Source organism: Dendrobates tinctorius, unplaced genomic scaffold, assembly GCF_039654945.1.
Source record: "Dendrobates tinctorius isolate UK_male_01 unplaced genomic scaffold, ASM3965494v1 ptg000070l, whole genome shotgun sequence".
Lineage (NCBI taxonomy): Eukaryota > Metazoa > Chordata > Amphibia > Anura > Dendrobatidae > Dendrobates > Dendrobates tinctorius.
Window position 1 is genome coordinate 96,375,961 of NW_027361738.1, and position 12,132 is coordinate 96,388,092.

A 12,132-nucleotide genomic window follows, 5' to 3' on the forward strand; every position below is an offset into this window, starting at 1 on the left:
AGTATTGTCCACACGTGGAGAGATCGCAGAGTATTGTCTACAGGCGGAGAGATCGCAGAGCGTTGTCTACAGGAGGAGAGATGGCAGAGTATTGTCTACACGTGGAGAGATCGCAGAGCGTTGTCTACAGGAGGAGAGATGGCAGAGTATTGTCTACATGTGGAGAGATCGCAGAGTGTTGTCTTCATGAAGAGATCGTAGAGTATTGTCTCCACGCGGAGAGATCGCAGAGCGTTGTCTACAGGAGGAGAGATGGCAGAGTATTGTCTACACGTGGAGAGATCGCAGAGTGTTGTCTTCATGAAGAGATCGCAGAGTATTGTCTACAGGAGGAGAGATCGCAGAGTATTGTCTACAGGAGGAGAGATCGCAGAGCGTTGTCTACAGGAGGAGAGATGGCAGAGTATTGTCTACATGTGGAGAGATCGCAGAGCGTTGTCTACAGGAGGAGAGATGGCAGAGTATTGTCTACATGTGGAGAGATCGCAGAGTATTGTCTACAGGAGGAGAGATCACAGAGTATTGTCTACACGTGGAGAGATGGCAGAGTATTGTCTACACGTGGAGAGATGGCAGTGTATTGTCTACACGTGGAGAGATGGCAGAGTATTGTCTACACGTGGAGAGATGGCAGAGTATTGTCTACAGGAGGAGAGATGGCAGAGTATTGTCTACACGTGGAGAGATCGCAGAGTGTTGTCTACACGTGGAGAGATCGCAGAGCGTTGTCTACAGGAGGAGAGATGGCAGAGTATTGTCTACACGTGGAGAGATCGCAGAGCGTTGTCTACAGGAGGAGAGATGGCAGAGTATTGTCTACACGTGGAGAGATCGCAGAGTATTGTCTACACGTGGAGAGATCGCAGAGCGTTGTCTACAGGAGGAGAGATGGCAGAGTATTGTCTACATGTGGAGAGATCGCAGAGTGTTGTCTTCATGAAGAGATCGCAGAGTATTGTCTCCACGCGGAGAGATCGCAGAGCGTTGTCTACAGGAGGAGAGATGGCAGAGTATTGTCTACACGTGGAGAGATCGCAGAGTGTTGTCTTCATGAAGAGATCGCAGAGTATTGTCTACAGGAGGAGAGATCGCAGAGTATTGTCTACAGGCGGAGAGATCGCAGAGCGTTGTCTACAGGAGGAGAGATGGCAGAGTATTGTCTACATGTGGAGAGATCGCAGAGCGTTGTCTACAGGAGGAGAGATGGCAGAGTATTGTCTACATGTGGAGAGATCGCAGAGTATTGTCTACAGGAGGAGAGATCACAGAGTGTTGTCTACAGGAGGAGAGATCACAGAGTATTGTCTACACGTGGAGAGATGGCAGAGTATTGTCTACACGTGGAGAGATGGCAGAGTATTGTCTACACGTGGAGAGATGGCAGAGTATTGTCTACAGGAGGAGAGATGGCAGAGTATTGTCTACACGTGGAGAGATCGCAGAGCGTTGTCTACAGGAGGAGAGATGGCAGAGTATTGTCTACACGTGGAGAGATCGCAGAGTGTTGTCTACACGTGGAGAGATCGCAGAGTGTTGTCTACACGTGGAGAGATCGCAGAGTGTTGTCTACACGTGGAGAGATCGCAGAGTGTTGTCTACAGGAGGAGAGATGGCAGAGTATTGTCTACACGTGGAGAGATCGCAGAGCGTTGTCTACAGGAGGAGAGATGGCAGAGTATTGTCTACACGTGGAGAGATCGCAGAGTGTTGTCTACACGTGGAGAGATCGCAGAGCGTTGTCTACAGGAGGAGAGATGGCAGAGTATTGTCTACACGTGGAGAGATCGCAGAGTATTGTCTACACGTGGAGAGATCGCAGAGTGTTGTCTACAGGAGGAGAGATGGCAGAGTATTGTCTACACGTGGAGAGATCGCAGAGTGTTGTCTACACGCGGAGAGATGGCAGAGTATTGTCTACACGTGGAGAGATCGCAGAGTATTGTCTACACGTGGAGAGATCACAGAGCGTTGTCTACAGGAGGAGAGATGGCAGAGTATTGTCTACACGTGGAGAGATCGCAGAGTGTTGTCTACACGCGGAGAGATGGCAGAGTATTGTCTACACGTGGAGAGATCGCAGAGTGTTGTCTTCATGAAGAGATCGCAGAGTATTGTCTACACGTGGAGAGATCGCAGAGTATTGTCTACACGTGGAGAGATCGCAGAGTATTGTCTACACGTGGAGAGATCGCAGAGTATTGTCTACACGCGGAGAGATGGCAGAGTATTGTCTACACGCGGAGAGATCGCAGAGTATTGTCTACACGCGGAGAGATCGCAGAGTATTGTCTACAAAAGGTACAAAGCTATTGGGTTTGTCTGGATTTTTTCAGACTCAGGATTAAAACAAGAATATTTCCTTTTACTGACAGGAAACAGAGATATTAAAAATGTCAAAACTGTATTTTAGAAGGTCACAGAACATTGCGTTACACAATGACATTCACATTCAACATTATAGCAACGTCACCTACATCATAGGTCAAAGAACTTACAGGGGATCGGGGGCTCCTTCCTTTTAAATGGGATCACAACAATCCAAAATCTGCCCATTCAGGAGCTCCATCTCACAGAGGAGACAGACTACTGTACAGTGCATGTTGGGAACACTACATCTCCCACAATGCACCACAGCAGAACATGAACCAGCAGGGGTTGACAAGGACAGAGTTGAGGTCCTTTATCCTTCCATCTCAGACATCTTACCCCCGATATCTGCATCGCCCACTAGATACATGTGACATGACCCCTCTGGTCTACACTGGGTCTCAGCTTCTGATACGGACCCAGGAGTTATTGTACACGCAGAAGGCGGCGTGCAGAGGTTCAGTGAAGTGCGCGATGAACGTGTGCAGGTGCCTGATGGACTCACACACCTGGTAGAAGGACAGGCGGCCCGCCTCGTAGTCCAGGTATATGCCGAGTCTTTGCACCGCCGTGTCGGGATACAAGGGGTTAATCTTGGAGTCATGGATGGCGGAGTGCGTCTTATCCGACATTCGCAGGCACCAGGACTTTTTGTTGTAACCGGTCACGGCCCGGTCTCCTTTCCTCTCGATACTTGGGTAGGCCAATCCCACCATCCAGTAGCCGGACTCGCTGGTCTCCACCTCCCAATAGTTCTGTCCGGACGTGAATATCCTGGTGCTTAATATGTGATAGTTCACGAAGCGTTCCGAGGTCTTGGGTCGGCACTGCTTAGTCTCCGACCAGGAGGCCGTTTTCAGGTCCCGGGACACTGCGACATAGTCCCCGGCTGTGTTGACATCAAGCAGTATATTGGAGGCCAGCTTCATATTGAAGCCTCGCTTTGCCTTCAGGCCGGTCACGATGTCCGTTAGGGACGTGTGGAGTATGACGGAGATCAGACCTTCATCCAGATCGCACACGGCCTGGACCTTTTTCTCGTCCCTCTTCCTGTCCTCCAGTTCTCCACCCTCAACGGCGTAACAGTTGGCGGCTTCCGACTCCCGTCCTTGCAAGACGGTCAGCGGGTCGGTGATGTTGCACAGCTCTTCGATGCATTGCATCTTCTTGGTCAACTCGTCCTTCTCCATCTCCAGCTGTTGGATCAGATCGGTCACGTGAAGGGAAACCTGCTCCTCTTGGCTGGACACCTCGTTCAAGATCTTCTTCTCCAGGACCTCCAACTCTTCCCGAATCTCCTTAAACAAGAGGGTGACCCTCTCGGTGATGGCAGACGCCTTCTCTTCCACTTTTTGCCGGTGGTCTTGTAAACTTTGAACCCTCTTTTCAGTCTCTTCTCTCTTGGAGGTCAGTTTCTCCATAACGAGTCTCAGTTTCTCCTTCTTCTTCTTGGACGCCTCGTAGAGAAGTGACACCTGATGTCCCCGGTGCTCTCCGAAGGCGCAGCAGGACACGCAGATGCAGGCGGCATCCTGGGAACAGTAGTACTCCAGTAGTTTTTTATGGATGGAGCATTTTCGGTTTTCCAAAGACGTGGTTGGTTCAGTCAGTGTGTGCTCCACCAGCTTGCTGTGTGCCCGAAGGTGGATGTCACACAGGGAGGTCTCACACTGCAGACACGTCTTGACGGCGGGCACAGGACAATGGACACAGTACGTACAAAAGATACCCGCTTGCTCCTGCACCGGCTTGGAGGATAGGAAGCATTCCACAATATTGCACAGTTTCATGTTCCGCTGCACCGCGGGGCGGCTTAGATATTCGGCTCGGCATTCAGGACAGCTGTAGACCCCCGCGTCCTCTTGGCTGTCCAGGACTCGGCTGATGCAGACCCGGCAGAAGTTGTGGCCGCAGTTCAGCATGGCGGGGTCGGTGTAAATGCTCAGACAGATGGAACAGTTCAGCTCCTCTTTCAGCTCAGTCGTAGCCATGTTTGTAGATGGAGCTGCAGGAAATGACACCATGTAGCCCCCTGCAGCTGCTGTGTGACAGCTACAAGCCCACCAATGCTCCCCCAGGACAAATGGAGCCGGACTGCGGAAAAGCACAAGACTTCATCTGCCCACAGCCCGCCAGACAGTGCTCGGGGCCCCCCAATAGCAGCGCCTCTCTCAGCCCACAGTGCCGGAAAGTGCAAAGCGAGCCGGGATTGGTCGCAGTGTTGATAAGGAAGAAAACTCAGAGACAAGAAGGAAACTTCGCTTAAAGGGGCGCGGAGCGCTGATAGCGGCATTATAGGGGAGCACTGGAGAGACGTGACGCAGCGGTCCTGGGGCCCCGCACCTAAAGAGCGCCACATGGAGCCTGCAGTGGCTGATAACAGGGAGTAATAGATTGTAAGTCTTTTTTATTATTATAAAATATTTCACATGACATTACAAAATAAAACACAACAGAACAAAACTCCAGTCAGAAAACAAGACGACAAAATCAGACACAAAACACACAAAAAAAATAAACCAGAAATGGAAACAATAAGGAAAGTTCTCGACCTACAAAACGGGAAAAATAAAATTAAAGAGACAAAATAATAAAGAAAATAAAACTAAAAAGGGAAGAAACAAAATAAACATAACTACACAAATACTCCCCCATAAAATAATAAATAGCATAAAATCATGTAAAAAACCCCCAGCCCAGCTTCATTCATACTATTTTATACAACCTCAAACTACATTCACACCGTCCTATACAATATTATACACAATACTAGATGGTGGCCCGATTCTATCGCATCGGGTATTCTAGAGTCTCTGTTAAAATAAAAAATAGTGATATACTCACCTTCCGACGGCCCCCGGACTCTGTCCCTCCTCTCACCACGCTCCCGGCATCTTCCGGTCCCAGTAATGCTTTGCGTGAAACACCGCTGATGACGTTGCGCTCACATGAGAGTGACGTCATCTCCGGCCCTTCTCGCTAAGCATTACTGGAACTGGAAGATGCCGGGAGCGTGGTGAGAGGAGGGACAGAGTCCGGGGGCCGTCGGAAGGTGAGTATATAACTATTTTTTTATTTTAACAGAGACTCTAGAATACTCAATGCGATAGAATCGGGCCACCATCTAGTGTATTATACTCCTGTTACACCCGGAGTTGCTGTCACTGTTCTGCTGTTACCTAATGTATTGTACTCCAGTTACACCCAGAGCTGCTGTCACTGTTCTGCTGTTATCTAATGTATTGTACTCCAGTTACTCCCAGAGCTGCAGTTACTGTTCTGCTCTTACCTAATGTATTGTACGCAAGTTACACCCAGAGCTGCTGTCACCGTTCTGCTGTTACCTAATGTACTCCTGTTACACCCAGATCTGCAGTCACTGTTCTGCTGTTACCTAAAGTAGTGTACTCCAGTTACACCCAGATCTGCAGTCACTGTTCTGCTGTTACCTAATGTAGTGTACTCCAGTTACACCCAGATCTGCAGTCACTGTTCTGCTGTTACCTAATGTATTGTACTCCAGTTACACCCAGATCTGCAGTCACTGTTCTGCTGTCACCTAATGTATTGTACTCCAGAATATGCACAGGACTGTGCCTGTGTGATGAGCGACGCAGCAGTGATGCATTTAACGGCTGTAATGTGCCTGTACAATAAGCAATGCAGCCGTGTTGCCGCGACCACTAAGCAACTGTCGTTGATTGGTCGCGGCAGTTAGGCTGCGACCAATCAGCAAGGCGGGATTTCCATTACAGACAGACAGACAGAATTAGACAATTATATAGTAGATAAACACTATAAACACATTACAATAAATCTAATATTATACAAGACACCAAAATACAACAAATACCTACTGGTCCCACTGCCTTACCTCACAGCCTCCCCCTTATACCACCACATTCACACTACAACAAACCTAAATACAACACCATATACAAAATTAACACTTTTTTTTTTACTATATATAAACACACATCTACTCTAACTATCCCACCACCCCGATCCAGCTCTGGCCACAAAGGTCAGGAATTCTCCGAGCTAGGATCAGGCCCCAAAGTTTTTCCCCAGGCGGGGCCTGGACCAGGCCAGATCAGTCTCTTATCACCGCTGTTAAACCCCCCCATCCCCCCAATCCCCCCAACCTAACTAAGACCCTCTATTATACACAATATATACAATACCTACAATACACTATATACAATATATTCATAAACCAACATTACAGAACATAACCTACGTACTCACCACCCAAGGCTCAAGTTCGATGCCTGCAAACCTCCTATTTCAGGAGACAGAAATTCAAAACAAAAATCTAGAGTGAAAAGGCATCAGCCCACCACCAGGATATAGGAGTACTAATGGACTAAGGCATCCCGAAGGAGAAGCCCCTCCAGAGATGGGCTGCCCTCCGGGCACCCAGTCGTTCATACTCCAGAGAACGTACCTTCACCAGGGCACCTAGGATGCTGCTATAAACTTCGTCTACACGGAGGATTTTACTCTGCGTCGAAACTAAAACTTGTGCGTTCCACGTGAAGTACCTGACCACTGCGCTGACTATAAATAAAGTGACTCTGTCCCTTCTCCCGAGGTCTCCGAACGCTCCATAGGCCCACTCGGCATAGGACAGAGTAGCCAGCCGCGGCCAACCAATGGAAGCTCCCACCCTGTTGTACACCTCTGCATTAAAGGGACAATGAAGCAGGAAGTGCTCCATGCTTTCCAGCATGTTAGCACAAGCCTCACGGGGGCAATTCCTGTCCTCGGAGCTGCTGTACTTCAGTTTGTCCCTCACATACAACTTACCTTTTAAGCAGCGCCAAGTCATGTCCCAGTGCTTCTTGGGGATCCTGTTAGAATTTAACAAACTCAACCCAACCTCTAGATCCTGACTTGGGCAGTCCTTTAGGACCAATGATCTCTGAAAATGCGAAAGCAAGACCCGCATGTCGAGGAGTTTCCTCGGGAGGGACCTCACCTCCCACATTCCCAGACCTCACCAGCGCATCATTTTCAGAACCGGGGTAACATAAGCCGGGAGATGCCCGTACGGTGTGTGAAGATCCTTCAATCTTCCCCGTCTCCCATTCCTGGAAGAAAGGCTGAAACCATCCCTTGCAGGAGAATACCCACGGAGGAGCCCTCTCTTTCCAGGCTTGCCACGTTGACCTTTAAAAAGGTGTTCACTAGGAACACCACGGGGTTCACCCCCCTAGTCTACTCGTGCGGTAAGTGACGTCCTGCTTGACTAGGTTCAGTCTATTCCCCCATAACATCTGGAAGAACAAACTGTAGAACCGAGTCCAGAGAGGCTCGGGCAAGACACAGACGCTGCCCAGGTAGATTAGCAAGGGGAGCAGGAAAGCTTTGCACAGGCCAACCCTTTCTCTCAGGGTCAAAGACCAACCCTTCCATTAGTCCACTCTTTGGGCAACACCTTTGATTCTGCCTTTCCAGTTTTTTGTAGCGTAATCACCCAGGCCAAATTTGATGCCTAGAACTTTGGCATGTTCTTGGGGTTTGGGGTGTCCGGAAGATCAAACCCGGGATCCCCGCCTCCCAACCAGAGACTCTCACACTTGTCCTGGTTGACCTTGGACCCAGAAGCCTCCGAGTAGCTCTCTGACATCACCACCATCGCCTCTTCTGACGAAGAAACAAAGATAGTAACATCGTCCACGTAGGCCGCTACCCTCAGGATAGCCTCTGGCGTGACCCCACCCATCCTCACCCCCTCCAGTGGTCCACAACCGACCGTTCTCAGGAAGGGATCGATCGCAAACGCGTAAAGCAAAGGGCTAAGAGAGCAGCCCTGGTGGACACCAGATCCTATCCCGAAAGGTTGTCCAATCCACCCATTTACCAGAGGGAAAGTCTCAGCCCCTGTGTAAAGCCAGTCCACAAACCCCCCAGGCAGACCATACCTGAAAAGAGTGGACCAGAGGTACTCGTGGTAGACCCGATCAAAGGCTTTTGCCTGATCCAGGGTCAGCAGGAACCCCTTCCAAAGGCCCGCCCTGCCTTGCTCCATGGCCTCTTGGACACCTAGAACAGCACTGAAAGTGCTATGGCCAGGTATGCAACAGTGCTGAGCCTCCGAAAGGAGCCGTGATGCAAACTTTACCAGCCTGTTGAAAAGTATTTTAGCCAAAACCTTCCTGTCCACACTGAGAAGTGCTATGGGATGCCAATTCTCAATGCGTGATGGATCCTTACCCTTTGACAAAATGATCAAAGCTGACATCCTTAATGATCTCGGCAGAGTGCCCGAGGAGAGACACTCATTAAACACCAGAGTCAAGAGGGGGACCAAGGAGTCCCTAAAGGTCCTAAAGAACTCGGATGTTAAGCCATCTGGTACTGGCGATTTTTTGGGCCTGAACCCATCGATCGCCAGCCTCACTTCCTCTTCTTTGATCGCTTCTGCCAAAACGTCCAGTAAGAGGTCAGCCCCTGGCTCAGGAACAGTGTCAGCCAGGAACGCCGATATCCTGTCATGATCCAGATCTCTCCTTCCCAAGAAGTGCGAGTAGTATGAACTGACGACCTTCAAGATCCCTGATCTAGACCTCTTCAGGGATCCCTCTTCAGGGATCCCGTACTGTCTATCAGCCCCGTCACTATCTTCTTATTCACTGACATTTTGCAGCTTCTGTAAGGGTCGGGCGAGCGGTACTTCCCGTGATCCCTCTCTAAAACCAAAGATGCGTGCCTATCGTACTGACACCTCTTCAGCAAAGACTTCACACCTTAGATCTCCTCGCGGCTACCTCCAGTCGAGACAAGATGCTCGAGTTTCCTCCTCAGGCTCTGATACAGGCGGTACCTGTTCAGGCTTCTGAGGTTCGAGAGTTGCCGAAAGAATTTCTCCACCCGATGTTTGAACATCTCCCACCACTCTGACTTAGTGTTACTTAGGCCCAGGAGTGGTACCTGGCGCTGAAGAAAATCATCAAAGGACCGTCTTACAGCTTCTTCCTCAAGGAGTGATGAATTCAGCTTCCAATAACCTCGTCCAATCCTAGGAGTCTCTGTAAAGTTCAGAGAAAACATAATCAAACAGTGATTGGAGAACTCCACCTCCACAACTGACAACGGCGAGGAGACGACCTCCTAAAACCTATCTATCCTAGACTTGCACTGACTACCTCTAAAAAAGGTGAATCCCGTTCTGCCTGTGTTGTGCTGAATGTGGACATCCACCAGGCGTGCCTCACTTACTATCCTATTTAGTGCGACGCAATCGCAAGCCAGCCGGTCTCCGGAATTTCCTCTATCACAGGGTGTTGTGACGTTGTTGAAATCCCCTCCAAAGACCACCTGCCGACTCGAAAATAAGAAAGGTTTGACCATCATAAAGAGACATTTGTGGTCCCACTTGGATTGGGGACCGTAGATGTTAATGATCCAAAGCTCCTGTCCCCCCATGGAGACATCTAGGATCAATCATCTCCCCATTTCTAATTTGATTATTCATCTGCATTCATCCGTTGTGGTTTTAAAAAGGACCGCCACCCCGCTATATGGCTAAACTCTCCAAAAACTCACAAGATCAATGGAGGCAGAATTGTGGAGGTGAAATCCCAGAAGCTCTGATGTTACATGGACTTGGCCGGTTAGGAGGTCTCTGGTGGAAAAGCTTCTGATGTCAGGAAACGTGACATAATGCTGCAGATCCCACAAATGACCGATCTCAGCTCTTTACAACCTATAAAATGATTGTTGTGCAGAAGAATTTGCTGCAAATAAAGTTTTTTTTAATTTTTTAAATAAAGCCTGATATTGGGAGATTTTTCCAACAAATGTGATTTATCCTCAAATGGTCGATGATTGAACATTATATGACTCATCTGCAGCCATCATCCAAGAAAATCAGAGGAAAATAGCATTTATGTGATAATTTGTAGGGCAGTGTAGAATAGAATCATAGAATGGTAGAGTTGGAAGGGACCTCCTGGGCCATCTGGTCCAACTCCCTGCTCAAAGCAGGATTCACTAAATCATCCCAGACAGATGTCTGTCCAGCCTCTGTGTGAAGACTTCCATTAAAGGAGAACTCACCACCTCTCGTGGTAGCCTGGTCCACGCATTGATCACCCTCACTGTCAAGTGTTTCCTCACTGTCTTTCTGTTTATAGATATCCTGGATTCTTCTATTCCCTTAATAGGACAGTGAAGAACAGTTGATGTTACATTTCCTTTCTGAGAGAAAACAGATGCAAAATAGGAATTTAAAAGTTCGGTCTTCTCAACATCCTGTCTTACCATTTCATCATTTTTATCTTGTAAAAATCCTATAGCATCTTTGACTTTTCTTTTACTTTTGACATATCCCCAAAATCCTTTATTATTGTTTTTGACGTCTCTTGCAAGCCTCAATTCATTGTCAGCTTTAGTTAATCTGATTTGTGCCCTGCAGGTTCTGCAGACAGCATTTCCATTTTATAAACATTTCTTTCTTCCTTTTTAGCATGTGCTTAAGTTCTGTGTTCATCCATCCTGGTTTCCTTAAATGCTTCCTATTCTTCCCTCTTTTCGGAATTGTTAACAATTGTGCTTTGAGAATCTCATTTTTCAAAATTTCCCATCCTTCCTGGACATTTTTGTCCTTAAAGATATCCAGCCATTGGATCCCTCCAAGTCTCTTTCTGAATCCCTTAAAATCTGCCTTTTCTGAAGTCTAACCTTGACGTCTGAGTCTTCACAGGTCTTCCTCCTCTGAATGAAATGTATGATAATAGATTGATAATATTTATTTGTCCTACAGTCGCTTCTTCCCACCAAGAATACAGAGCTCAAGTAATACCACAATCACCGTGACCACTGCAGCCGGTACTCAGAGACTGGGCCAGGGGCAGTGCTGGAACGGGGGAGGCAGGAGCGCCATCGGTGTTTGTTACTTTACAACTATGCAATCACTTTCTTGAAGTTGCATAATCCCTTTAATAACAACCATGCACAGCATACAATCTGCTAATAATCTACCTGGATAAACCTGCCATATAGTGCTCCCATAGTGCGGCCATATAGGGCTCCCATAGTACTGCCATATAAGTCTCACATACTGCTGCCATATTGCTCTGTTCCCATAGTGCTGCCATATAGGGCTCCCATAGTGCTGCAATATAGTGCTCCCATAGTGCTGCCATATAGGGCTCCCATAGTGATGCCGCTGCCATATAGGCTCCCATAGTGCTCTCATATAGGGCTCCCATAGTGCTGCCATATAGGGCTCCCATAGTGATGCCGCTGCCATATAGGCTCCCATAGTGCTCTCATATAGTGCTCCCATAGTGCTGCCATATAGTGCTCCCATAGTGCTGCCATATAGGGCTCCCATAGTGCGGCCATATAGTGCTCCCATAGTGCTCTCATATAGGGCTCCCATAGTGCTGCCATATAGTGTTCCCAAAGTGCTCTCATATAGTGCTCCCATAGTGGTGCCATATAGTTCTCCCATAGTGCTGCCATATAGGCTCCCATAGTGCTCTCATATAGGGCTCCCATAGTGCTGCCATATAGTGCTCCCATAGTGCTCTCATATAGTGCTCCCATAGTGCTGCCATATAGTGCTCCCATAGTGCTGCCATATAGGGCTCCCATAGTGCTCTCATATAGTGCTCCCATAGTGCTGCCATATAGTGCTCCCATAGTGTTGCCATATAGTGCTCCCATAGTGCTCTCATATAGTGCTCCCATAGTGCTGCCATATAGTGCTCCCATAGTGTTGCCATATAGTGCTCCCATAGTGCTCTCATATAG

At 48.3% G+C, this 12,132-nt stretch overlaps 2 protein-coding genes across 2 annotated transcripts in view; one reads left to right on the top strand and one right to left on the bottom strand.

The window, feature by feature from the left end:
* Positions 1 to 1,874: 1,874 nt before the first annotated feature.
* LOC141095829 (E3 ubiquitin/ISG15 ligase TRIM25-like) lies at positions 1,875 to 4,509 on the bottom strand. The gene has a single exon (XM_073582174.1). It carries the CDS (start codon positions 4,389 to 4,391, stop codon positions 2,769 to 2,771), a length of 1,623 nt encoding a protein of 540 aa, XP_073438275.1. The 5' UTR covers positions 4,392 to 4,509; the 3' UTR covers positions 1,875 to 2,768.
* A 29-nt stretch (positions 4,510 to 4,538) lies between these two features.
* The window catches only part of SELENON (selenoprotein N), a 45,171-nt gene continuing 37,577 nt past the window's right edge, over positions 4,539 to 12,132 (top strand). The window contains exon 1 of the mRNA XM_073582172.1: positions 4,539 to 4,763. The gene's annotated coding sequence lies outside the window, so the exon portion shown is untranslated. The remainder of the gene's footprint in view (positions 4,764 to 12,132) is intronic.

Bases quoted from the DNA above. Each gene is read 5' to 3' on its own strand.
- LOC141095829 (XM_073582174.1), bottom strand. From the start codon at position 4,391: ATGGTGTCATTTCCTGCAGCTCCATCTACAAACATGGCTACGACTGAG.